Source organism: Pomacea canaliculata, linkage group LG1 (assembly GCF_003073045.1).
Source record: "Pomacea canaliculata isolate SZHN2017 linkage group LG1, ASM307304v1, whole genome shotgun sequence".
Lineage (NCBI taxonomy): Eukaryota > Metazoa > Mollusca > Gastropoda > Architaenioglossa > Ampullariidae > Pomacea > Pomacea canaliculata.
In genome coordinates, this window is record NC_037590.1 from 22,915,733 (window position 1) to 22,942,354 (window position 26,622).

Genomic DNA, 26,622 nt, shown 5'->3' on the forward strand with positions numbered 1-26,622 from the left:
TATTATAATCTTCCTTCATGCTTGATGTAGGTTTGATTTTACTTCAAATCTGTTATTTTTACTGTTTTCATAACCTATTAATTTCAAGTTTATCAATAAATTTCTCAGATTTCTGATGAGATAAAGAAACAAAAAACAAAAGACAACATTTTGATAAAGTGATCATAGCAATTCTTCAAATTATGAAATCAGTTTTAAATCAAACTGAACACCACAAAAATCTCTAACAGTTTTAGTAACAACTTAATGATGATCATTTACTCAACCTTACAGCTGGTGCAGTATCTGAATGATAAACATTGAAACTATTGTTTAACACTTTTGAATTAACCAAAAATACAAGTAACCATACAAATGCAAGGTAACACATGTCACAGAGAAAGAACAGCATGCCCAAGACAAGAACTGAACTCAGGACAATCAACCCTCACTGTCTTGGTGACAGGTGCTGACCATTGTGCCACCAGACCGCCCACACTAAGTACAGGATTAAATCTTTTAGGATATAATGAAAAAAATAAGACACAACCACAGTTTATTAATTTTAGATTAAGCACAGCTGACTTCACATACCCTTGTAGTTCCCCTGCATCATGTTTCATGTATTGTACCCTTGTAACCATCAAGGCTATGCTGTCTAATCTACCTTGGAACAATCTATGCATCAGGCAGGCAGATATCTTGTTAATCTTATTTTTTAATTTTGAGAAGGCACAGAAAGATGAATAGGCACTGACCACATTCAAGGCAAAGCAAATATCTAGAAGAAAGAAATACCTTCAGATCTAAAACATGCTGGCAAACATAAGTGAGTGCGTTCTAGCTACATCCTAGTTTTCAACAATGCTGATACACAAGGGAGAAGAGTTACATGTTACGCAGGTTTGTAGTTTTACAAAGCAAAAAAAAAAAAAAAAATAAATAAATAAATAAAAATAAAAATCAGGAATAACACAAGTAAAGAATATCCTACACCCTACTTGCTGTGTTTATATGACTATAAAAGGATTGGAGACAGCAATTAGTTAAACACAACATCAAAACGACATCTTACCACCTTGTCAGGCTGCTGTCAGAGGAGTTGGCATCTCTCCTATTACAAATAAAAACAACAATGAAACAAAAATAGGAAAATCCTGCAGTAAATAATTACAAATTATTTCTTTCATGTCAGTTGATGTTTTGTCTCTAAAAGCGCTCACAATCGCTTATGCCTTTCAACAACCATACTTTTTTAAATTAAAGGATCTCTATCATTCTTAAAATGCAGATATATCCATTCAACTTCATCCAACAAGTAAATATGCACATATTTTAGGCTAAAGAAACTGTGATCATGCATTTTCATGTTAGGTTGAAAGAAATCTTCACAATGAAAAAGTAAACAGATGGCAATGAAAAAGCAAATGCTTTATAAAAATGCTGAAAGCTTTTCCTCAAAATATACCTGAGCACCACAGCCTTTTCATCAAGTTCTCGCAGATTGCCTGTACTGTAGGAGTGGTGAGCTACAGAAGTTGGTCCTTCTCCATCATTATTTTCACTACTGGCACTGCCACGGCGCTTGGGTTTAGGACTAGGAGTCAGTGTTGCTTTCTTTCGGGAGCCAAAATTAAAGAACCTAAAAAACACAGTTTACTGACAAGCATGCTGGAAAAATGGGGAAAATATCAGAGAACTAAATTTTCTTCAACAGGTGATTTTTGAGGAATGCAGAATTAACTGCTTATAAATTCAAGGACAAAAATACTATGACATTTGAAGGACTAATCCACAGCAACTAAAAACTAAAAAATTCTGACATTCAAAGCCCAACAACAGAAAGGTTATTAACTCATGATGCTCATTTCACAAAGGTTGTAACAGGGCATTAAAAAGACGAAAGAAAAATGAAATTAATGGGAAGCAAATTAGTTAAGCTGATTTATACAAATTGTTTTTCTTATTAGATTTTTCACTTCTGACAAAAAGTCCTGTAAAAGTTTGCTCTTGGAAAGCACATTTTACTTTCTGTGGAAAGTGATGGGTGCCAGATTTACTGGTTTCCATAAAAATTACTGAACAAAACAAAGAAAATAGAATGTTCAAGTAAGTAAACCTTAAAATTACCACTATTATCTGATAACATATTAATTCATTGTGTATCAGTTATTGCTGTCAAAATAAATTATTTTCTGAAATTTAGTATGGTAATTTTTCACTAACACCTCCTGACTTTTGCTGATTGGTTTATTAAGCTAATTTTTATATAGATCTATCATCAAAAAGTAATGATTTAAAAAATGCTCATAGAAATGCTTGAAGATTTTAGATAATGTTCTTTCTAAACTGGCATGAATTATGTTTATGTTAGCTAAGACAGTAACAATATTTATGTCATGAATGCTGTCAAACAGGCAAAAACAAAAAATCGTTATTTAATGTTATTCAACAAAACAATGCTCTACCTTCTTTTGCCCTCTGGTTGCAGAGCATTTGCAAGAACTGTCTTGTACTGTTCTGACCGAAGAAACCGAGGATAACTGTCCTTTTTCATAAGGACAAAAATATGCTCTTGAGCTGGATCAAATGTGAAGCGAGACAGTTTTTCGCACTGAAGATTCTGTTGAACCTTTTCATTTGTTTTGCTGTCGATGTTTACCTCATGAGGAGAACCAGGTGTTAAGAACTCCCTATTATCAGCAAACAAGATTTAAAAGTAAATATTCAGTATAACCAGTCACTTCCTCTTAGATCATTCCTTTTTCAAAAGTGATTATGAAATAAACTCCTTCATAATCTGCAATCCCAGAGGAAGTTAAGTAAATACAATGAAACTGAAAAACTCATTCAACAGTAACAATACCTCAGATGACCACAATTTCCACCATCCCACTTTACCCTACATCAAAATATCTTTCTGCCTACCTGTAAATTGTCTGGATGCAGTTGCGTACATTAGACAGAGGTGTAAATTTCAGATCTTCACAAGCGCACCAAAAGCGTAAATTCTCTCCACTGTACTCTTTTTTCAGGAAGGTTTCAAACTCTCGCACACCTAGAGGATCTTTCAGCAGTTCCCGAAAGCTTAAACTCCACAGGCGTATCCGCATTTCAGTTGGATAATCCGAGCTTAAATAAAAAGATGCTGTTTACATTAAAAATGCTCAATGATGGAAGATGTTTTTTAAAAGAAGAGAGATACTAGCACTTAAATTGTAATTTGAATGTATTATAATTAATTACAATGTAAATAAAGTGAAAGAACACAGAAATGCAGGAGAACTTTTTTGGTTTTACATTTAAGTATGCAACAAAAATTACATTTTTTATCTTCAATCAGTAATGTTACACTTGAAAATTTAATAGTAGGCAGAGTAAAACATGAGATTAACACACTCCTGTAGTTAGCATGTGTATGCATGGATATTATTATATTCATGTCCGTGTACGTGTGCAACTGTTTTCAAGATGTCCTGGCCGATACTCACTCACAAAGATCCCAGAAACCTGTGTCTTCTGATATCCATGGATTTGATGGTAAAGGAGCTTGGAGCATATGGTCATTGTCATGATAGAGCTCAGCCCTAATTCTGTAACTGTGTCCCATACAGCAAAAAACAACTTTAGCAAATACATACATGCATAACAAATATATAATGCAGAAAGTAACATTACAACCTGTCATACTACAGCACTTCAACCACTGGAACTCGTAAGCAAAATGGAAATTATTCAATATAAACATAACTGTATTACTCTCAGAATAAATAACAACAAATTATAGCTAAATAATATTTAACATATTAAAAGCAATGTGTACAGAAAAAAATGCACTTTATATTAGTAGATGACTTTAAAACAAGAAAATTGTAAGGCTCTAGTGATCTCAGACTGCTTAATATTAATGAAAAAAATTCTAATACATTTCCTGAAATACATTCATACTATATCCTCATTTTAGTTTTCACTGATAAATTTGTGGTAACTGTCTTTACTATCAGAGAAACAAGTTCCAGACTTTTCCAAAGAAAAACTTCATTTCTTTTGGTCATCGATTTACATCCATCCAAACAATTAGTCTATTATGCTTCTTTAGCAATTATATAAGGGTTTTAATATTTTCATTAAATTTGCTGTTTTTGATGCTATATTTATGAGGTACAGGAGATATAGTGGAAACAATAAGTTTTCCAACCTTTGATAATGAATCAACCCATACTCCTCTTTGATAGTCAAGCATGTTTAAGAACCCATTCACACTATGCTTTACTTTTCTGCTTCATAATAATAATAAACATGTGATTATAAAGCATAATCCCACTCACAAAAGAGCATGCTTTCAGCACATCTTACTCTGCAATATTTATTACTTTTTCAACACTGTTAGATTGTAGAGATTATCTGCTGTTCTCTATTACTTATATAAGCACTGGTTTATCATCAAAACATCAAATTATATTAACTTTAATAAATTCTGCATTGGGTTCACATTACTGATGTTTGTGAATGTCATACACTGTGTGATACAGCTCTCACTTTCTGACTTGCTTTTCTCTCAGACTGTCACAGAGGGTGACATGAAGCTAACAGCCTGCACAGGTGGATGAGCCCAACTGCTCAATGACTAATCAGGTTTTTTTTTTTAGTGCAACAAGAAAGGGGGGAAGACAATTTAAATTAAATGTTGTGGGCATGCCCTTCACTTCCCGAGGAGACACTGGGAGTGCTGAGACACTATGCATGGGGAAGTGGAGGTGACACATTAAGTTGTGAGGTCGTTTGTCCCTAGAGATAGCATCATTTAGAGTATAACGTCCTGTCCCCAAGTGGAGACATAAGTTGTGTTTTGTTTGTGTAATTGTTTTTACCATTTAAAATAAGTTGTGAGTGTGGATGATATATTTAGATTTATGGAACATTAATCCCCAGCGACAGTTGATACAGTGAGAGCATTGTTGTGCCAAACTTTTTACTTCATTATTTTAAGTTGATCATCAAGAAAGGAACTTTCTCTCAGGACTGAGTTTAGAATTAGAGATCATTAATAAGTAATCTTGGACAGTAGTAAGCATTAATGGATATATGTTTACTAGGAAATTCTTTTCAACATTTATTGTGTAGTTTTATTAAATGTATACAGGCCTACATAAGAGGTAGAGTTGTTTGTGTAGAAAAGAACGCGTAAATGTCTAGGTGTTTGTGGGCACAAAAGTGACTGTGACACAGATATGATAACTGTCTCTAATATATCCATTCTTACCTCCCACTAGTCAACACCCTGGCCCTCCATATATCAGTCCTTTAACCTCGACATGATAAGAGCATACCTAAGCAAAGATCACCCCTCCTGCTTAGTTGGCAAACTTTAAAGCATTGATAACCCCAGTCTCACATCACCTGAGTCATTCCCCTTCCCTCACACCTTCACAGATGGTAACAAAGCATAGTAGCTTAAGTGCTAGTTCTTCATTAGCTTCCTGCCCCAAAATTTAGAACTGGTTGGTTGGTGGAAAACAGCTCATCGACTGTTATCAACCTTTAGACAGTTGTTTCAATGCCAGTATCTAACCATTCCACAATACCTGTCTAAATGCACTCTTCCATAAACTTTGCACCTTTCAAAATATTTTGCAATAATCTTGTGAGATCTTAGAATAATCTATTTTTTTATTTTTAGCATGACTGTGCACTGAATACTTGCAGCGATGGCAACATGCCGTAAACTTATTATTTGTGAGCTATAGCTGACTGAAATATGCTGACTTGGAAACATCTATATACAAAGACAATGTGCTAACGCAAGCACCAATATGGGAGGGTTCTGCCCCTACGCCTATCAGGCTGAGGGATCGGCTCTCACTGATGTTTTTGTGCACGTGCTTTGATTTGGATATAGTGTTGCACCTACATGTTTGCATGTGCTTCTGCTGCGTTTTCTTCCTCTTCTGGTTTGTAACAGGAATGTATATCATATAATATTATTTTGAAGCGCGAACTGTTTGGATCTTTTGGCTGGATTCCACTCCACCGTGCATCACTCACTTCGGCAGCGACCTTGAGCTGCATTAAATAAACTGAAGTGATGATCACCCTCTTGCAGTTACACGATATTATTTCTTCATATTCTCAAGATTACTCAATATTGCCCCAGAATTCTCTAACCTTATTATCTGGAATCGTTACCATAAAATCTACAGATATCGCCCTTTACTGTCGGAACGCAGAGAGTCTTTGCATTGTTCTTCCTTCTACATCTTTGTTAATATTTTGTTAAATTGTTCAACATCTTTCTTACTATTTTGTTATCTTGTTCTACATCTTTGTTACTATTTTGTGATCTTGTTCAGAGCAATGAGTCCATCTTTGGCTGAGATATTGCACTGTATAAATTCCCACTTATTATTATTATATTTAAACCAGTAAAGAAAACTATTCAGCATTCATATATATCAGTTCTTGTTAGCTGATTTCTTTCTTTTCTATATTTGTCCTTTATTAGTCATCGGTATTGTTATCCTTCTGTCCTTCATATGTTGTCCATGTCTCCTCCTCTCAGGCAATAAAAGAACGCTCCGTACAAGCATGAGTATGGGCTATATAAATCATTCGTTGTTATTTTTTTTTAAAATCAAAAGTAGCCAGGTTTTTAGCAAATTAAAGCCTATTCTCTCCCATAGATGAAGAATCTGCACGTTTAAAAAAAAATTGCTCTCACATGTAGAAAGAAGAGTAGTGTCTGATTACACCCATGACCAACTTTTGACATCACAAGCCTAAATCTGCTTGGGTAGTATTACTCAACGAATTTCTTGCTATTAAATTTGAATCTAATCATAAAATAAATTACACCATTTGACAGAAACAAGTCCATGTAGTAATGTTAAAAATGCAATGACAAAAATGGACAGTGTTTTGGAAAGTGAGGGAATTTTCATAAAACTATGCCAAAAACACAGCAGCTCACTTAGGAGTACCTACAGATACCTGCTTATGCAAATTTATACTTCAACACTTAAAAAGTTAGCAAAACATTATGTTCAGCAATTTTCTTTTTCCTGGGTCATAATGAATTTATTCAAATACTGACCTTTCCCAGGGACTCTAATTTTTTTTTCAAAATATACTGTCTTTTCCAATTTTTCTCAACTCGTAAGGACTCTCATCTTTATACAATATTGAAAAACCAATGTTGCAAAAATGTCATTCTCATGTCTGCTTTTTCACATTTTTATCAATCAACACAATCAGCATGCACCTTCAAAAAAATAAAATATTACAAAAAATTAGCCCTGTGCCTAGTTCCTGGAAGTGTAAATTGATTACTTACCTTTCTATTGCCTGACTCTTCTTTACTCTGCACATGTTCAAAGCCTTTCTTAGGTACAGCACCTATACAAGATGCAGCAAACAACTGTTAAAAACTAGAACATACTGAGCATGCACTTCCTACTAAAACACATTTATACAGTAACTTGCAAGACCTCTTTTGTGAGATATGCAACTTGAAATATTACTAAATAATCTTTCAGGCAGTAAAGTAAGACGTTTAAGGGTAATGAATCTTAAACAGCTATAATTTCTCATCAGCTAGACACATTTGTTTCAAAATTTAAATATTGATTTCAAAAATGTAGATTTTTATCTGTATTAAAACTGTCAATTAATATTAAATAAAAAACTTCAAACTGCATCTTTCGGGTATAGGTTCAAATCTATGGATATTTTGTTAAGCTTTAGAACAGCTAAATTTTGTTTTAAAAAAAACACCAATTTTCTTTAATATATACATACATTAATGTGAATGCTTGTGAATGAGAGCATGAATACTGACTAAACAATAAAAATTCATTTACACTGCACACAGAAAATGGCCACTATGATGCTGCTGATTTTTGTGCTGATTACCATTTATCATCACAAAATAAACAATTCTTTCACAAGAAAACAACACAAAACAAAACCATAAATTATTAAAATATTTTCTTTCTTGTGATTCAAAAGCAATATTTCTGTTCCTGAGGATCCATAAATTACTTTGACGGAAAAGAAGTTTTGTGCAATCTCTCACTTTCCACCAGTGGAAATACACATGCGCTGGTACCTACTTAAAAACCAAGCTAAATATGGCAGTCTCCAGCATTTTAAACTCCTTCGCTAAATTCTTTGTTTGACATTTATTTTATACACCAAATAAAATTAAGTGGTCAGTTCAATCTTAATCTAAGACTAAAACATAACTAAAACATAAACTAAGTTTATAAAATTACAATAATCCGATATTTTAAAAGTTAGTATGTGGATATAAAGAAAAAAATATAAATGTGTGAGTGATAGAGAGATAAGGACTGAGAGCCCATGTTTTAAGTTAAACCTTAGACTCTCTTTCAAAAAAAAAAAAAAAAAAAAAAAAAAACAACCCCAAACTAAGATTACAAACAAGTGAAGAGACAAATTATTTTGTTTTAATCAATATTTTAACAATACTTTCACCTCTTTCAACAGCAAATCTTTCCGTATTCTTCTTGCTGCCATTTGACTAGGCTGAAAATTTCGTTTTGGTCCCTCCTCAATGTACTTGGTTTGCCCTGGCTGGAAAACATCACCATACAAAAGAGTAAGCAGGAATCAATGTGCTGTGCTGTTTTGTCTAGATCTGAATAATTCCCTGAATGAAAGGTTTAATGGACAGATTTAGGTGTACTGCACAATGGTGATGGGATACTATGTGCTTTAATCAAGAATATTAATAGATAAAATAATACCTATTCTTATAGAACTATCCTCAGAATACTTGATCAACCAATCTGTCAATTATTTTATTAAAAATGGATATGCATCTGACTGGGTTCTGTTATTAAAAATAATTTTAAGTTGCATTAAGCTTTTTCTTGCGTTCTATAAAAATATAAAGACTCTTATGATACTTTGTAACTTTTGGAAATCATGTTCTTATCCCAAGAACTGGTACTCAAACTGCTAAAAAGTTTACATGAAGCAGCCTGCTCTTTCACATCATCGATACCAAATGGACGTAATGGTACACTGTTCCAATCTAATATCATCTGCATCTTTACTATATTTAAAAAGTAAATAATGGAGTCATGGCATGCTGCAACTGTTAATGTTCACAACTTGTATTTGTATCAACAATATACTTTTCTCTTACAGGTGGCCGATGAATCCTCCAAAAGGCACGCTCTTGGCTGTCAGCAATAGCTTTATCTGTTCGTTTTCGTTCTTTAGCAATTCTGGATTTTCATAAAGAAAAAAAAGCACAAGGCTGCTGAAACTGACAAAGTCCAGATTTTCCAACACTTTGGACATTATAGAAATATTTTATTTGAAATAATACTTGTGACATAATAAACAATGAACTTTTTCAAGTCAAATAATGGCAAGTGCTAAAGAAACTTTAGTTATTAATTTGTTAAAATTTGTTTAACTTTGTTAAAGTACAAAGTAGAACTTTATTAAAGTACAGGATGATATGTAAAGTCTGATTCTGGACAGCATGTGCCATATATAATTCATCTCTGTGAGTATTAAGGCTGATGTAGAATGTAAGTAAAATATGCTTGGAAGTCACTGGCATGATGTGAATGCTGTATCAGTGTCTATTTTTATAACTGCTTTCAGTAGGAAATTTGTTAGAGGTAGAGATAAACTATTAAGGCAACTTGAATTGTAAGCAAATCCTTACTTGACTTGATCCTGTGCTTGAGACTCAATGAACTCCCGCTTATCACATAACATTTTCTGTAATTTCACCAGGGCAAGCTGTCAAAAAGAAAAAATATAATTGACAGTTTTTCCACATTTTGTCAGGTGTAAAGGACAAATGTGCTTTTATCAAAATAAAGTATAACAGCAATGAAAAAAATGTTTGCTTAAATTTTTTTATTCCAAGCCCTACAAGAGTAAATGTAAAGATATACTTTACAAACAACAACAAAACTTTTTCACAATTCTGACCTGTTCATATTCCTCGAGTCCATGTTTCTGCTTGTTTCTCATGGATCTCTTTGTTAAGTGTATTGCTTGTAAAGGGGAAGAGGAAAAAGATTTGCTTTTAATATTTTAAAAATTGTGAAACTAAAAATGAAACACGATATTTTGCATCAATACTATAAATCCCTTCTACTGAACATACATGAGAACTACAGATAGCATCTGATGAATTCAGGAAGAGCTTTGTAGGATAGATTTTCTAACTCACAATTTTACAAAAGTATATTATACACTGACCATCATTTACAAAGGGCCAGTCTCTTTAATGCATATATATGAAGGTTTTGATTAAAAAAAACCCATAAATACCATGTAAAAACAGAAAAATTAAATGTCATGCAAAATTACCAAAATATACTTTGATACTAAAATAACAAATTACCACACTAACTCTACGTATCATCTAAAGTGGAAATTATACAACCCCAATGCCCTTGAAGTAACTGTGGCCTACAATACTTGATAAAGTAAGATATGGTCTGTTATCATGGTGTCAATTCTCACCATATGCAACATTGTCAGGATCAATGCTCTGAGAAGGCCAGTAGTATGGATTCTGAAAAGGAATTTGCTGTAAGTTTCATTCTGCTTGATATAAATAAAACAAATAAACATGATTCCTATTTTTATTTGCAGCAAATGTGAATAAAGTGCTATAATTCTTGTTTTATCAACCTATTAGCTATAGGACATTACCCTTTCCATTCCAGATGTGTTTATGAAAATTCAGCATAACTAAATGATATCTACAAGTTTTAACTGTCTCAAGAAAAAAAAAATGGAGGTCTTTATATAATAATAAATGCAAAATTTGTAAAGTGCATACTCACACTCCTAAGGAGTATGCTTTTAGAGCTTAAGGACAAGAATGAAACATGGACAGCATATGAGGGAAAAGAAACAAATAGTATATGAGCTATAAAAGAATAAACAACCGTACTAAATGAAGAATAAAATCAAATACAGAAAACCCAAAGAGGAACCAAATAACAAGAACAAGAGCTGAGAGTAACATGATATTGCAAAAGGAAGGGCATGAAAAAGGGACGAGCATTTTGGGAAAGGGTGTTATGAGTAATGTTTACGGAAGAGGTACATTTTCAGTGCACTTTTAGAGGATTCAATAGTGGGAATGCGGTGGATATGGAAAGGGAGAGAAATCCATTGTTTTGCTGCACAATAACCAAAAATCCTGCGGCCATATGTTGTTGTTTTGGTGACAGGAACAGTAAGCAGACAATCTTCCGACGAGGAGTGGAGTTGTCTAGCTGGGGCATAAGGGAAGAGCAGTTCAGAAAAATAATCAGGGCAGGTGCCAGCAAAGAAATTAAAAAACACAGCACGGACAGTTTGTACTGGATGCGAGAACGGATAGGAAGCCAGATTACAAAACGAAGGAGAGGGATCGGCATGTTCCCATTTCCTAGCTCTAGGCACCAGATGTGCAGCAGAGTTCTGTACTTCGTGGAGTTTGTGAAGAAGGTATTCAGGGCAGCCAGGAAGCAAGGAGTTGCAGTAATCAAATCTGGATAAAGCAAACGAACAGACAAGTGTGTTGGTAGCACATGTAGACAGAATGTGATGGATGGCGCTGATCTTGCGTAGCTCATAATAGGCAGACTGACAGATAGCTGTAACTTGTTGAGCAAGAGTAATGTCTGCAGTAACAGCGAATCCCAGATTCGTAATGGAGGACGCAAAGGTGATATTGGTTTCACCCACCTTGATGTGACTTGGAGGACAAACGAGTGAAGATGGATTTCTTCTCCTCAAATACAGGAGGACTTCCGTTTTATCATCATTGAGTTTCAGTTTGTTTGACACCATCCAGTCTTTGACTTCATTAATACAGACTTCTATGGTGCTGGTAGCAGAGTGAGACTCAGCCAGTGGATGGGAGCAGTACAGCTGCGTATCATCAGCATATGATTGATGAGAAACATTATGAGACTGGATGCAAGATGAATATGGCTTCATGTACAGAATAAAGAGAACTGGGCCAAGTACTGAGCTTTGAGGGACGCCACAAGAAAGTGGAGCAGGGTGTGTAGTCTATGAAGGAGCAGAGTGGTCAATGGTGTCGAATGCAGCAGACAGGTCCAGTAGAGTTAAGGTAGGTAGAAATGTCACAACTGTCAAGGGCAGATAATATGTCGGTGGTAACTTTAATTAAAGTAGTTTCCGTACTGTGAAAAGATCTATATGCTGACTGAGTATGGGGGATGAGCTGGTGCTCTTGTAAGTAGGCGCAGAGCTGTGTCAAAACTACTTTCTCTATGATCTTTGAGAGAAAAGATAAGTTGGAAACTGGGCGATAATTGTTCAACACAGACATCATGTGTGGATTTCTTGTGGCTTCACCAGGGCATTTTTAAACAAGCATGGGGAAAACACCTGATGACAAGCTGACATTTACAATGTTTGTAATGGAAGAAAGTACAATATCTAAGCACTCAAGAAGACTTGTGGGTATTGGGTCTAATTGGCAAGTTGTTGGCTTGGCTTTCAGAATAATCACCTTTATATCAGCATCAGAGACTGGTCGAAATATGGTCACAGACAGCATCCAAGAAATTTTATTAGCAAAATGGTCACAAAACACTTGTGGTAGCTGTGAAGTAGAATAGGCAGTGGGCAGCAGCATTGCCTTGCTAATTCCAGTCGTTTGATTGTATATGTCAAAATGTGTCTGTTCTGGAGGAGGTGTAATTATTTATTTGGGCCTGAAGATATCATGTCTTGGCCTTGTTGACACATTTTGTAACGCTTTGCTTGGCGGCGTTAAAAATCTCTTTGTGGATGGTGAGTCCAGTCTTCTGCCAAACATGCTAAGCTCTCCAGTGAGTATGCTTGTAAAGGATGTGTTTGTTCTTGGCAATCGGAGGGGGTCAATAGATGCAGAACAGATGTATCAAACAATAAAGAGCCGAAAAAGAGACTTGTACACATTCTAAAGATGTGCGTGGGAATGATAAAGCAGTAGTAAAAGACAGGTACTTCGCAAATGATGATTTGTAGATACTAGCAATGCTGCCTCCACTTGTAGGACGGGGGAATGATTTCAGACAGCAGCCCACTGGAGTGAGATCAACACACACACTGTCGTCGCCTTGTTGTTTCAGCAATGTCTCAGTGATGATGAAAATATTGAGGTAGCAATGTGTTACAAACTCTGCAATTTCAACACGCATCAGTGACAGTTGTGCTGACGACACAGACTGGGCGATGAAAAGCCTAACATGGAGGCAAGTGTTGAGTTGTCGTGCAGGAGAAACATGGCAGTCTCTTGTTCTCATATGACCAATTGAACTGATCAGTCGTGTTTCCAGCTGGTGTTATGGGTGATGACAATAACTGGTCAACTTTCATCCCGTCGGTGCTGATCCTGATGCTGACGAGAAGTCAGAGAATCTTTACAATGGCTGTGAATGTTCAAAGTACTACACACGTTGCAGAAGGGAGTGTGCAAACAACATGTGGAGGAAATATGATCCAGCAGAGAGTTGACAACACACAGCAAAGCTTTGGCAAAAGCAAACTCTGTGTCAGAACTTGGTGACGAGGGACAGGTAGCAGAATAACGACAAGCGGCAGAGCAGGTGGATTTTTTCAAAGGTCTTTGGTTTTGATATTGTTATTAAAATGAGCATTTAGGATTTTACATCTAGGATTGTAAACAAAGAACTTTCAAAACTGAGATACAGTATATATCACATTGTGTATGCTAATATTTGAATGTGAATCTGCAAAATACCAATTTATGACAATCTGCCATAGTTTATGGTCAATTTCAATTTTGATTATGACCATAAAGTCAAGATGTAACAAAGCTAGATGTTACTTGCTAGTATTTGAACTGGGAGACTCCATGAATAAAGAGAAATATTTAATTGCCAGACCTAACAAACTAGTTCAGTAAACTGTTTCTCTTTGATTATACCAGTCATTAGAGCTCCAGCCCTCATTTAACAAACCCATCATAAATTTCCATCACAAAAAAGTGAGGATTGTTTCCTAATAAAACATGAAACTTAACAGCAAGAAATTCTGGCCTGCAGTTTTACCATTTAAAAATTTACTAATTTCAATAACTTACTAATCCAGATACCTAGCAAATAAAACCTTGTTTATGTTTAAAGGAAACTGTTAAGCATCAATGAACAATAGCGAACATTTCAATGAAATTGGAGGTGGGGGTATGAAGAGAAAGAGAAGGAAAGATGAGCATAACTATGAGGGATGAGATGGTAAAAGCAAGAGTAAACTACCTACCTGAAATCGGTATAATGAAGCATCATCCTTGACAACAAGCACTTTGGCATCGGTGACTGGGAAAATATAACCATGCTGACAAAAGAGAGTAGCTAAATGCTGAGCTTCTTCATATTCTTCATCACTTATTTTCAAATGTCTCTTCAGCCAAGTTATCATATCTGCACCTACAAGCAATGCAGACAATATAGAGAATAAAATGCTGAGTTAACAGCTGCTGAATTCAATCTATAATTCCACAAAACATTTCTAATCTATTTTTGTCCAATGTTTTCTTGAAATTGCCTTTTTAATGCACCATCTAATGCTCACCTGTAAATACAGATGGAATAATTGTTAGGAATGTTTTCTGACTTTTGACTGGCACTCCATCTTTGGCATGTTGCATCTTCTGTATCAGTCTCTCCATCTGCAAAATCAATTTATTCTAAAAGCATATGAATATGATAATTCTTTTTAAATATTGCAAACAGTTACTGGTTCAAAGATAACACTTTTTGTAGGACAATACTTCTTACACCATGCAAAATACATATTATCAGTGAAACATTTAGGAAACTATTACACCTTTATTTGGACTGAAATTATTAATATCCTTTTCGTAAATTTTACCTAAAGACACTCTTTATGAGTATCTTAAGTATTCTGCAATCCCAAGTAATGATGGCACTTTATGAAGCAATATAGGATGCTTGAAGCCAACATTTTACTGCTCAAAAAAGCAGCACACCTCATTTTTCCTAGAATGTCAGTGATGTTCTCCAGATAAAACTTTATGTTCTATAAAAGCAGCAGTGGATTACAGCATTCTTGTTTCCATGCAATTAATTTACAGATGATGAACTGACAATGATAAAAAGAGTAAAGATAGTCCATAGGGGTTGCAAACATGAAAAATCAGAATTTTTTAATACAGGTGTACAGCTTTGGTCAATTCTCATTCTGCCTTTCCCATAATGATAGTCTTTTTCACACCCTTCCTTTTGCAATATAATGTTACTCTCAGCTCTTGTTCTTGTTATTTGATTCCTCTTTGTTTTCTGTATTTGATTTTATTCTTTGTTTAGTATAGTTGGTTGTTCTTTTATAGTTCATATGTTATTTGTGTTCCTGTCCCTCGTATGCTGTCCATGTTTTGTTCTTGTTCTTAAGCGCTAAGAGCAAACTCCTTAGGAGTGTGAGTATGCGCTTTACAAATTTTGCATTTATTATTATTGTAGTCAATATGCATGCTGCAAAGAACACCATTTAACAATCACTTGGCTTTACAGGATTACAATTAACTTCTTTAGCTTTCTTTGAACTTCAGCTCTGCAATACATGGAAAGCACAGCATCACAAGACTGTCACTATAACTCAAACCTCATGCACACTTTTTAAAAACATAACGATGTTAGGATTTTTCTTTTTTAAAGAACAATCTAAAACCACCCAATAAATGTGTTATACTATAGAAAACTTTAGGTCATGTAATTTTTTTTTAAGTGAAGATAACCGATAGCTTTCCGATCACAGGGCAGAGTGACGTAAAACAAGACTATATACATTTGGATATTGTCGTTGCTAAGGCTGAAACAGTCAAAGAAAACTCAACCAAGTGTGGCAGCCGAGTTCCTATTAGATTTGGGTTTGATGCTTGCACAGCCTACACTTCCTTCCCGTTGCGACTAAGTTGAGGTTGAGACTGAGAGTGCCAGCGTCATCTGGTGCAGCCTGGCGAGGCCAAATTTCAGCTCCTACCTTCTAATTGCTTGCTTTCATGACAGTTGAACGAGATCAAGTTTGTGCCTCTAACTTGCCTTTTAGTGGCTGTCATCAATTGCGGAAGTGGAGAACTGAACAACCCTCTCTTCAGTCACACGCCTCTTGTTCAGGCAGCAGGCGAAAATTATAAAATAAACTTCTAACATTCAACTTTAACACCCCCTGTTCACTTGCAAAGATATTTAACAGGGTTTTCATAAAGTTCATAATTCTTACAACAGCAGAGAAACAAAATACAACACAAAAAATATATATGGAAAAAAAAACTTTTGCAAAATATTTAGACTCAACACTTTGCACGTTTTGTTGTAAAAAAATCTACTTTCCAAGACAGCCATCGTACCTTTTATTAATTTGCCAGCACAACATATATCGTATTATTTTAGTAAAAGGGTTCATATCACATATACTGGCGTGTATTTTTTTCTGCAACTGGTTAAAAAAACACTCGGCTCTCAAAATATTTACAGGAAGAGGGTGAGATGTTAAAAAACACCGTTTTAGTGTGTGAGGGGGTTGGGTGTGAAAATCTCTAGTTTTTTATAGTACACAATTTTTCCCTCATTCTGAATAATAATAAAAAAAAACAATTTCTTTCCAAATTATTTACCTGTACGTACATTTAGTTTTCGTGTGTTATCTTGGCATTCTTTTTTCTTGCATGAAACAATTTCCCTCATATTTCTTTTATCGTGATCTTCACTTTTCGCGTGATTTTTTTTTTTTTTTTTTTAAAGAGCTTAAGTACTATTCTTTACCATTTCACACAACTGGAAAATAATTACCATAAAAAGGGCGTGTCCGCGTATTTTGAGACTGAATAAATGAAAATGAGAATTATGGCCACCTAAATAGATAATGGTTTATAGGGATTTATTGTGACCTTTACACATGCTCCATTACGAGCCTCCTTAACCAATCACAATCTGACGAAGTTTAATGCGTCAGCAGTGTTCGCATGTGCACCGGTCTTAGCCCGCATGCATGATCTCGCAGTTCTACATTTGGGCCCAATTATAATATGCAACTAAATACTGTTGCTAGCCATCAATTTTTTGTGTCAAGCTCCAGAAGTAGCTTCTGTGTTGACAGTACACGTTAACTGCGCAAAGTTGCCAACCTGTCGAAAGGATGTGGTTCCCTTGAGCAGCTATGTGGTTAACCAAAATATGCTCGTGCTGTTATTTGTCTTCGATGTATGTACACAAACTGTTGTGCGCTTCATGGCTGCAGTGGTGTACGTATGACTCAGTCCAACCTACCGGATACTCTAGATGCCCTTTCGCAAAATGCGCGGCCAGACTTCGCAAAAGGCGACAACACAAGCGGCTGAGTCTGCCTCATCCGCGCACTTGATCAAACTGTGCCACAAATGACAAGGCCAATTGGCGATCCATCATAAACACTCAATGGCACTAACATAGGTCATGCCTTCACTGCAAGCGTAAATTTCGTGTTTCGCCCCGCCCTGCATCCACTGCCGCAAGCTGCTTCTACGACAACTTCTAGAAATAAAAATGTAACCTTATTTAGTCTGTATAATACACAAGCAACACCTTAGGCAGACCAGAAAATTGTCAATCTCTCCAACTGGTAACAAGTATTAGGCTTCCAATGTAAAGCCTGTCACAATGCTCAGCCTGTTATAGTTTCTAAAATGACAGAATGACCTAGTGTTAGTCTGCCAAGCACAAAAATGATAAATCTTCTAGTTCTGATTATGTTTCATTGCAACTTCCAAACATGTCAGAGCCAGCCTTACTATTGAAACCTCACTGAGCAGAAGCAATGGCCACATATTTAACAGATCCAACACCATATAAAAAAAAAAATGCATAGGTGTGATATGTGTCTACAAACATGAACAAGATGACTCACATCAACAACTATTAACAGCTTTAATTATTGTTAACAAGAAATCATCCATTTTTTTTAAAAATTAGCGTTAACAGACACCTAGCTAAAAAATGTATTACCTTATGAAGTAACTTTTATTTTGGTGTTGGATATTTTCCCTTTAATATCAACAAGCTTAAAGTTTTTGGTAAGTGTGACCTGGTATCAGTTAATACCTAAAGCAATTATTGAGGTGCGCTCTCTTTTTTTTAAAAAAGTGTGATTGGGTCTCGTATTTTACTGTTAGTCCTAGGTAAATATTTTGGAAGTACATTAATAATGTCATTAACTGTTACTACTACTGCCATTTAAATGAAAGCAAAGAGGATTATACTAGCTTCAAAACAGATGTTTTGTTCTTGCAATTCGAAGGAAAAATTCCTGTAGTGCCATGCTATTATTTATTTAAACGAACTCTGTGTGTGTGTCTAAAAATGGCATAACTTGATTACTTTTCTTCTTAATTTAACTTGTGTTGTTGAAGCAAGTTAGGAAGACTACTGGCTGGCTCAAAAGTTCAGACTGGTCAATATTCTGTTTCGGCATCAACACTGACAGGAGAAAACGAATGACGTCAAACAGTAAGGGCTAATCAATAAGCATTTGCCATTTAAGACTTCATCAATTTTCCTATTCTGGGAACCCTTAACAAAAGCTAACAATCGTTTTGTGAATAGAATAGGCCTGAATGCAGATTTCTGTGAGCACCAACCATGAGAGCACTTTTATTGAAATAAGTATATAAATATAAGAGTTCAACATTGCACTTCTTATTGATAACTGTACCATTTTACAGCTAACTCTTGCTATTTGAGCGGATCAGAACACAATAATCTACCATGATGCAACAAGAAAACACAAAGGCTGGACCATGATTTTCAGATGGCATTCACTAGATTGTATGACTCAATAAAGACAGCCCAAAACATACAACAACAAAAAAATTGTCTCGTGTAACTCAACAACACAAATAAAAACATGTCAAGTCATTGGTTGTTACTGTTCACAAAGCACTAATTACACTGCTATGTGTATAAAGCATCTATGCTAGCTTGTATTGACAACCCTCCTAGCCCACAAATTTAGACTGTTCGACATCATTGATCACAGTGGCCTTTTTAATCCTGCAAACTAGAACTCTTGTGTAAGAATGCTGTAGTTACAGGTAAGTCTTTCAAGGAGGTAGAAGAGATATGCACACCTGTCTCATGGTTACTGCATGCTTAAATTGCTAATCTATATGCAGGATATGTAGCAGTTTAATTTGTGCACATTACATTCAGTAAAATTTTGTCATTTGTATGATTTATTTTTTTGGATAGTTTCCTGCACAAGCCATTGCCCCAATTAAGTGGTGATCCCACTTACTAAAATCTAGTGCTTTTTATGAAATACAAATCTTAAAAGTGACATCCATAGAAAAGATCCAATTTGTGACATTATCATAATTATGATTATGTTAAAAAATGGAAACATTTTCAAGGCTACAGCTAATAGGACAGCTGGGAAGATTTATTAATCAGGCAGCTGTGTGTGTGTGTTCACATATACTAACATAACACTGACATCTTGTTCCATATTTATACTCACCATAAATATACAGCAAGAAGCATTAGGCCTAAACCCCATGCCCTACGTTTGTTTCACCACTATATATATATATACCAATAATACATTTCTTCAAAGAAAAAAATTAAATGATTATTTCAAAAAAAGGAAGTGCATTAAATGTGACCTTTACTAGATAATAAATCTTAACAACATTATAAAAAACTTACAATTTATAAGTAATATTTGGACACTGTCAAATTTCCCTGCCAAAACTGGCATAGCTGGAAAAAGGTAACTTAATGATATAGTATGACTTATCTAGAAACTAACATTAACCAGGGCTTCTGCTTACGCAAAAAATTGCGTACAGTACGCATTAAAAGTTCGGAGGACCCCTTCAATTTTCGTCAATGGGGTCCCCTTCAAATCTGGGCAAAGAACAGGGACCCCTTAAAAATCTGAAGAAGGGTCCCTGGGACCCCTTAAAAATCTGAAGAAGGGTCCCTGGGACCCCAAAGAATTTAGCCGTAGCAGAAGCCCTGATTAACACTATTTTAAAATAGTACAAAAAACTTCATTTGTACATTTATATGCTTTAAAAAAGATGAATTTAATTAATTTGTCCATTCAAATGCTGAAATATAACAATGCCTCAGTGCTTTTGTACTTGACATTTCTCCCCTTAGAATCAAGGGATTTTCTCTTCATTTAACAGTTTCATATCTGTAACTAGCTATTCAGCAGGCGCTTAACAGTCTTTAGAATGCATGAGGTGATATATTAAAAAATTGCTCTTAAAGTTGTGGATGGATTTAAATGGTTTCCTTTTTTAGTACAATGACAGTTCTGGAAAGCTTAAAGACCTAGCTCTTGATAACAAACAAGGTACAGCATATTATACTATTAGAAATACTCATTAGGCCACTAATCTTTTGCTCTGGTTGTTCAAGACTTTCATGTTAAGTATAAATAATGAGGTCTATTTTGATCTTAGCAAAGTCTGCTCACGCAGATGATCTGCATGTTAAAATGTTATTTTTACTGTATACTATAGTATTCACAACATTCGACTGATAGAGCTCCATAGGTATTACCATCACACAGTAGTAGTAATGATGCTAATTTACTATTCTTACACACGATCAATGTCCGAGTAAATGAATATCCGAATGTGTTTGGAGTCGTGACCATAAATAAGAAATGACTGGGATTTTTTTTATCACAATTTTTTTTTTCAGAATCATTTGCTGCAGATTATTGAGTAGGACTCCAAGGAAACTAGAGACAGGGACAGCGATAGAGAGCAGGATGGAGAAAGAATGCACTTTTCTGAACCCTAGTGACTCGGCTACTCGGTACCCATGAACTCAACGAATAACTTAAAAAGTCTTTCTTGATCAGACTCACTGCCAGTCTCACCTTTTCATACACCATGTGTCTTGGCTTGTTGTCTAAATCCGTTTCCATAATGTTTGAACTGATGGTCATTCTTGCAAAAAGACAGTGTGGGCATAGCCTGGGCTTCAGATGAGAATCGTAACCGGACAGATTTCTGTCAACATTTTCTACACCCGAGATGCTCGTCTGGCTCGGCCTTCGGGAACGACCTTCAGGTCATAACACTAGAGCGAGAATTTCCGAGAATATGAAAAAAGTATAATGTTTAAAATTATAATCTTTTCTTAATAAATAACTGTTTTATATTTATTTTATTATTATTTATGGAGAATATTTATTATGTCTTATTTTATCCTCATAATTCCCATCATGCATCGGAACCCGCCATTTTCTTCAGTTTGACCCACGCGTCTTCATCTTAGTCGATTGATTCGTTCAGAATGGCCGACAAGTTGGATATGAGTCTTGATGATATCATCAAGCAGAACAGAAGAGGTGGTAGAGGAGGTAGAGGTGGAAGAGGAGGACGTGGAACTAGTCGTGGTGTTGGACGTGGCAGGGGTGCTGGAGGAGGACAACGCAGAGGATCGGCTGGTGGTGGTGGTGGTGTGTACAGAGGCGGAGTACAAAGAAATAGACGACCACCACCTTATCAAAGGGTATTCTTTTTACACTACTATTCACACGTGTTTAATTTGTTATAGATTCTTACAGTACTACTGTGTACTAAAGTGTTTGTGCAGAACGAGAGTATTCGGTAATAAGTCTTTATAATGGTCAGCCATAAACTGAGCATTCCCAATCGTTATAGTGTGTTGCATTTAAACCAGAACATAGGCAAGCCCCAACAGGCCTGCAATCAACTGGTATTTTGCACTGTAATCATGGCTTTTGTATATCTCTCAAAAGTTAACAGAATAACATTTTAAACGATAGCTTTATAGCGCTTGTCAAGTAATCCCATTTTTTTATAGACCGCTTTTAACGACAATATTCAAACTTATTAAATTAAAATTTCTTATTCATACTCGTGTCTTTCAACACTTATTTTTCTTCAGTTTTGATATATCAGACATTTCTGTACAAGTTTTAACAAATTTGATATCAAGGGGGCAACAGTAGACATATTCTTCAACCAATGTGCCACATCAGAACTGCAGAGCTTCAAATTTAGTCATATATCTAAAAGCCCTGGAGTTCCATATTAACGGGTTTGCTAAAGAAAACAAAAGCAACAGCTTAGAAAACCCCATCACCTGGTTCATTAACAATACATTTACATACTCTACGCGGAGATGTGTCCAGAACCACCTGCGTTAACCGAAAATCCGTGAAATAAAAACAGTATATTTATTTTTGTATTTATACCCTATATTAAGGCTTTATAAACACTCCCCCATACTTTTACTCTACATAAACCTTTCCCATTTACAATGGTTTAAAACTTTGAGTAGGCTGGTTCTCGTTTCAGAGTAAATGCATGCCCTGTGTACTGTAATTCATATTAATTTTATTATTCATAATATTTCTTTATTGTTAGAATAATATTAGTAATATATTTTAGTACACATTTGACTTTTTTCATCTAAAAATTCATAAAATATGTAAAATTTCCTCTGATTGAATTTCATAGAAAATCCGCGACGAAGCATAGATCTGCAGATCATATTTCCCATTAATCTCTTATAAAAAGCCTACTAGTAGGTGCAGTAACATATTATAGTATTTTGCTGTGTGGTATCCAAAAAAAAAAAAAATTTTATAAAAATGAGAAAGAGCCCAATTGTCATCTTCCACAGCTTTGTTTATTTTTTTGTTTTGTTAATGTCATTTAAATGTTGTCTTTGAAGCAGTTAAGTATGTCTATGTATTGCAGCCCAAAGAGATCCCAGACGTATGGCAGCATGACATGTTTGATGGTAGCGGAGGATACCGCCGTGGTGGTGGAGCAGTAGGTGGTGGCCGTGGTGGACTTACTACTGTAAACAGTGGTCAGGGTAAACTTCTTGTTTCCAACCTGGACTTTGGCGTGAACGACTCAGATATTCAGGTAAGGGAACCTTTAGTTACATCAAAATATAAAACTACTTTTTTAGCTGCAACCTTTGCTAACACCTTTGTTGATTGGTGTATGAAGTAATGCTTGTAGATCTGTATCTGTTTAAGGTAAGATGTAGCTCAAAACTTAAAAATTAGCTATTTGCATGATATTACTGTTTTGATTTTGTGCTTTAGTCCTTGATTGAATCCTTGAAAAATGTTTTCATACATAAACAGTTGCCATAGAAACAATGTTGACGGTTCTAAAGACCAAAACGGTTCGCTTTTTTTTTTTTTTTGCAGATATCGTTAAATATAGGCGATATAAACCTAGCCTGAAAATTTCAGCGCCCCACCCCCTTTAAAAAAAAATTAACCCCATCCGTTAATTATCTGCTAGCAAAGTATGTGATTAGTCTGGAAATAAGTAAAAATACCTTTGTTGGTTTTTTTTTGTTTGTTTGTTTGTTTGAAGAAGTGTTTGTGTGAAACATTTGAAAATCTTGAATCTGGTAATTAGAGTCAGGTGTACCAATTTTGTTTTTCCTGCCACTGCAATGGCTGTACATTGGTGGTTATTCTTTTTTCGGACATGGTATTTGCCAAAAAAATGATCTGGGACACAATGAACATTCATCATTGGCACACTACGAACAGTCCTGTAACACGCTTTGACTTTCAATCAGTATTTGATAACACTCATATCTATTCATGATTATGGGACAACTTTCTAAACTTCCATGAGACCTGTGTCCCATCATTTTTTTGTTAAATTTCAGAGCTGTGTCTTGCCTTAAAAATAGCTGTTCAGTGCAGTATTAAGCATATTAGTTGATGGAAATCATGCTATAGTTTTTTAGTTATTTTTTTCTTTCAATATACCTAAGATTATTTTTGAAATATATAGCCAGGCTTATGCTCAACCACCATTGTCATTGCTTTTTAAGGAGCTGTTTGCAGAGTTTGGACCGCTTATTAAAGCTGCTGTCCACTATGACCGATCAGGCAGATCATTAGGCACAGCAGAAGTGATCTATCAGAGGAGAACAGATGCCATTAAAGCAATGAAACAGTACAACAATGTTCCTCTTGATGGTACAGTTCGTCTTTTTCTCTTTTTTCTCCGTTTTAGCAATAAGTATATGTCCCCTTTTCCTGGTCTTTTGTTTTTTAATCTTTTTCGTGAAAATTATTATTGGGTGTCTGTAAATGTTATAATAGAAGTTGTGATGAAATACTTTGATTTTGAAATCCTGGCTGTCAGAACCTATTTTCAAACAGGAATGTGTATTTCATTACTCATTGTTTGGGTAAAAAGCTCTCTTCTAGTGAACTCAGTTGAGACAAGAACTATATTGAGGTAGTAATTCAGGAATGTGTGAAATTATCCTTTACTTTAAAAAAGGGGGTTTAATTTCAAGAAAAAGCAATAGCTGGATTAAAAAAATAACTTAAAATGCATGAAGGGAGAAATTAAATTCCTGGAAGTGCTCTTTCTAAATCCGAAGGAAGTGAGATATGTCTATCAAGCATTTGAAAAGATCTTTGTTGTGCATGGCCACACTGTTGTTTTGCCTTTAGTGGTCTCTTTCTGCAGGCAGGAGACACACACCCAGAATAAATAAATAGACAAAAACCACATGAAAATTAACTATAATATTCCATTTAACAGTCGCCAGCCTTTGCAGTATATTGCTCTATCTCTGAATTGTTTCCCATCACCTTTTTTATGCAGAAAAAGGGTTATTGTGAAAATATTTCTTGATTTCCTGTCAGATTCATTTCATTTCTAATGTAATGAAGATATTTTTGGAAGTGCTTTTACTAGCATGCTTATCAATTTTTCATATGATTCATGCCCATAATTGGGGGAGAACAAAATATATATTTGTGTACATTTTAAGGTGCCACCACAGTTTATACCATATGTGTGGTAGAGAAAATAGGCTTCAGTGCGACACAAATGGACTACGTAGCACTTTTTTATATTAGCACATTGCAGGTTTCTACTACAAACCAACTATGTGTTTTCTATTTCTGGCTTAACTTTTGTGATTTAAAAAAAATTAAAAGCACTGCTTGATTTCTCATGTTCTTCAGGTCGCGCCATGAATATTCAGTTGGTTGGAGCCACGGGAACAGATGCCCCAGCAAGAAGGCAGAGTGCTGGGGGGTATGTTTTGTTTGAGCATCTATCAAAAGTCATTGGCCAGGATGGTTGGCATATTTAATTAGTTCAGGGTCAGCAGTTAATACTTAAAATAAGATGTACATATTTAGTGGATAATTGCCATTGTTCTTGATTTCAGTGTTTCTTTATGCTGAGCAGTTGTCATACAATTCTGTTCATAGTTTTACTCCAAGAGGTAACAGTCGAAGAGGTACCCAGTCACGAGGTAGAGGCAATAGAGCACGAGGAAGTGGTGGCAGAGGCCGCGGTGGTAGAGGAGGCAAACAAGACAAGACGACGCCTACATTAGAAGAGCTTAATGCCCAACTTGATGCATACAACAGCAAAGTAAACAATATTTTAAAATAATTACTTTTTATATACCAAAGTCTGACATAATTAAAAAATGTTATAGAGAAATGTGAAAAGTGTAAAGCATAAACAACATCCTTAGAGACCATTTCAGTAGTCATTTGTCTTCTGCTCACCAGTCCAGTGGCCTCCAAAAAATCCATGACTCGCATGATGGTCCCCCAGAGTTTTGTGTTCAAACTGGATTCTGGCTGGTGGTTGACAGTGGTTTTTTTTTTTTTCTCTCTCTCTGTGCTTCACGATCTGAGCCATATTCACAATAGGTGGTATCTTTTGTTTTTTCCTTTTGTCTCTTGTCTTCAGTGGCAGTTGTGTTCTCTTACTGGTTGTTTGAACTTTATGATTTAGCTAGCTTGTCTGCTGTTTCATGTACTCAAATGCCAGCATGTAGAGGTATCCACTGAAAAAACACATTGTTCTTGTCAAAGGTGCTGTGACTTATTAAGTTGCCTTTTAGAAATTCAAATTGTTTTGTCTTTCACTATTTCAGATGGATGTGGATTGACAGATGAAGGATCTAGTGGACTGAACAGTCTAAGCACGAGCTGTAGTGTGAGCGCGCTCTCATTGCTAATATGGCCTCTACTTGACATGATTAAACACGTTACAACATGCCAGGAGGTTTTTATGGTCATGTGCTATTGTAAATAACTATTCTGATGTTAACTCTTCAAAACAAAGCAGTTTTAGAGTGGGGATTGAGATGTTACTTTTAATTTGAAACAAAACTATGTGCATCTTGAAAGATCCTGTAATTAAATACTATCATCTGTATGACAAGCATATGAGAAACTGCTGGTGTGGTCTGGATGAGAGCATGCATTTGAGAAAATGTCCCATGCAAACGATACAAATGCCCTGTCTCAGTGCATTCATTTTGGGTTTTTTGTTTGGTTTTTTTTTTGGGGGGGGGGGGGGAATTGTGTCCAAAGAAATAGTACAGACATGGGCAAATAACAGTATTGAATGCGGGCCATAAATTTGTATATGTACCTTGCACATTCGCATAAAGGAATGTAAAACATCAGTTTTTATTTAAATTTTTACTTGTGTTTTTAAGTTTCTGAAAATTTTTTAATAGAGTTGTAAGGTCCGTCATGCATTAAACATCATCTTCTCTGTGTGAATATTCTGAGTAATCATTTTTATGGAAGCATGTTTAGTGAGGC

At 35.3% G+C, this 26,622-nt stretch overlaps 2 protein-coding genes across 6 annotated transcripts in view; one reads left to right on the forward strand and one right to left on the reverse strand.

Moving 5' to 3' along the window:
- LOC112571313 (regulator of G-protein signaling 7-like) overlaps nt 1-21,099 on the reverse strand; it is a 35,761-nt gene extending 14,662 nt beyond the window's left edge. For 2 of the 5 annotated variants that reach the window (XM_025250228.1, XM_025250261.1), the window contains exons 1-14: nt 20,893-21,098; nt 14,575-14,671; nt 14,263-14,429; nt 10,495-10,546; nt 9,955-10,019; nt 9,683-9,759; nt 9,149-9,230; nt 8,473-8,571; nt 7,310-7,371; nt 3,471-3,578; nt 2,908-3,111; nt 2,448-2,672; nt 1,448-1,621; nt 1,055-1,093 (exon numbers count right to left, since the gene is read on the reverse strand). In XM_025250228.1, coding sequence (XP_025106013.1) covers nt 1,055-1,093; nt 1,448-1,621; nt 2,448-2,672; nt 2,908-3,111; nt 3,471-3,578; nt 7,310-7,371; nt 8,473-8,571; nt 9,149-9,230; nt 9,683-9,759; nt 9,955-10,019; nt 10,495-10,546; nt 14,263-14,429; nt 14,575-14,671; nt 20,893-20,961 — 1,520 coding nt within the window. In that variant the 5' untranslated portion in view covers nt 20,962-21,098. Of the gene's footprint in view, nt 1-1,054; nt 1,094-1,447; nt 1,622-2,447; nt 2,673-2,907; nt 3,112-3,470; nt 3,579-7,309; nt 7,372-8,472; nt 8,572-9,148; nt 9,231-9,682; nt 9,760-9,954; nt 10,020-10,494; nt 10,547-14,262; nt 14,430-14,574; nt 14,672-17,146; nt 17,588-20,892 lie in introns of those variants that run through there. The other 3 variants (XM_025250235.1, XM_025250243.1, XM_025250253.1) reach the window with 3 other exon arrangements.
- Nucleotides 21,100-21,236: 137 nt separating this feature from the next.
- On the forward strand, nt 21,237-26,580 carry LOC112571354 (THO complex subunit 4-like). The gene is made up of 6 exons (XM_025250310.1): nt 21,237-21,530; nt 22,748-22,921; nt 23,859-24,006; nt 25,012-25,084; nt 25,264-25,429; nt 25,944-26,580. The coding sequence occupies exons 1-6, from the start codon at nt 21,312-21,314 to the stop codon at nt 25,956-25,958; spliced, it is 795 nt and encodes a 264-aa protein (XP_025106095.1). The 5' UTR covers nt 21,237-21,311; the 3' UTR covers nt 25,959-26,580.
- The last annotated feature ends 42 nt before the right edge of the window (nt 26,581-26,622 follow it).

Coding starts and splice junctions, on each gene's coding strand:
- LOC112571354 (XM_025250310.1), top strand. CDS start 21,312: ATGGCCGACAAGTTGGATATGAGTCTTGATGATATCATCAAGCAGAAC. Junction 21,531..22,747: donor GACCACCACCTTATCAAAGG/GTATTCTTTTTA, acceptor TATGTATTGCAG/CCCAAAGAGATCCCAGACGT. Junction 22,922..23,858: donor TGAACGACTCAGATATTCAG/GTAAGGGAACCT, acceptor TTGCTTTTTAAG/GAGCTGTTTGCAGAGTTTGG.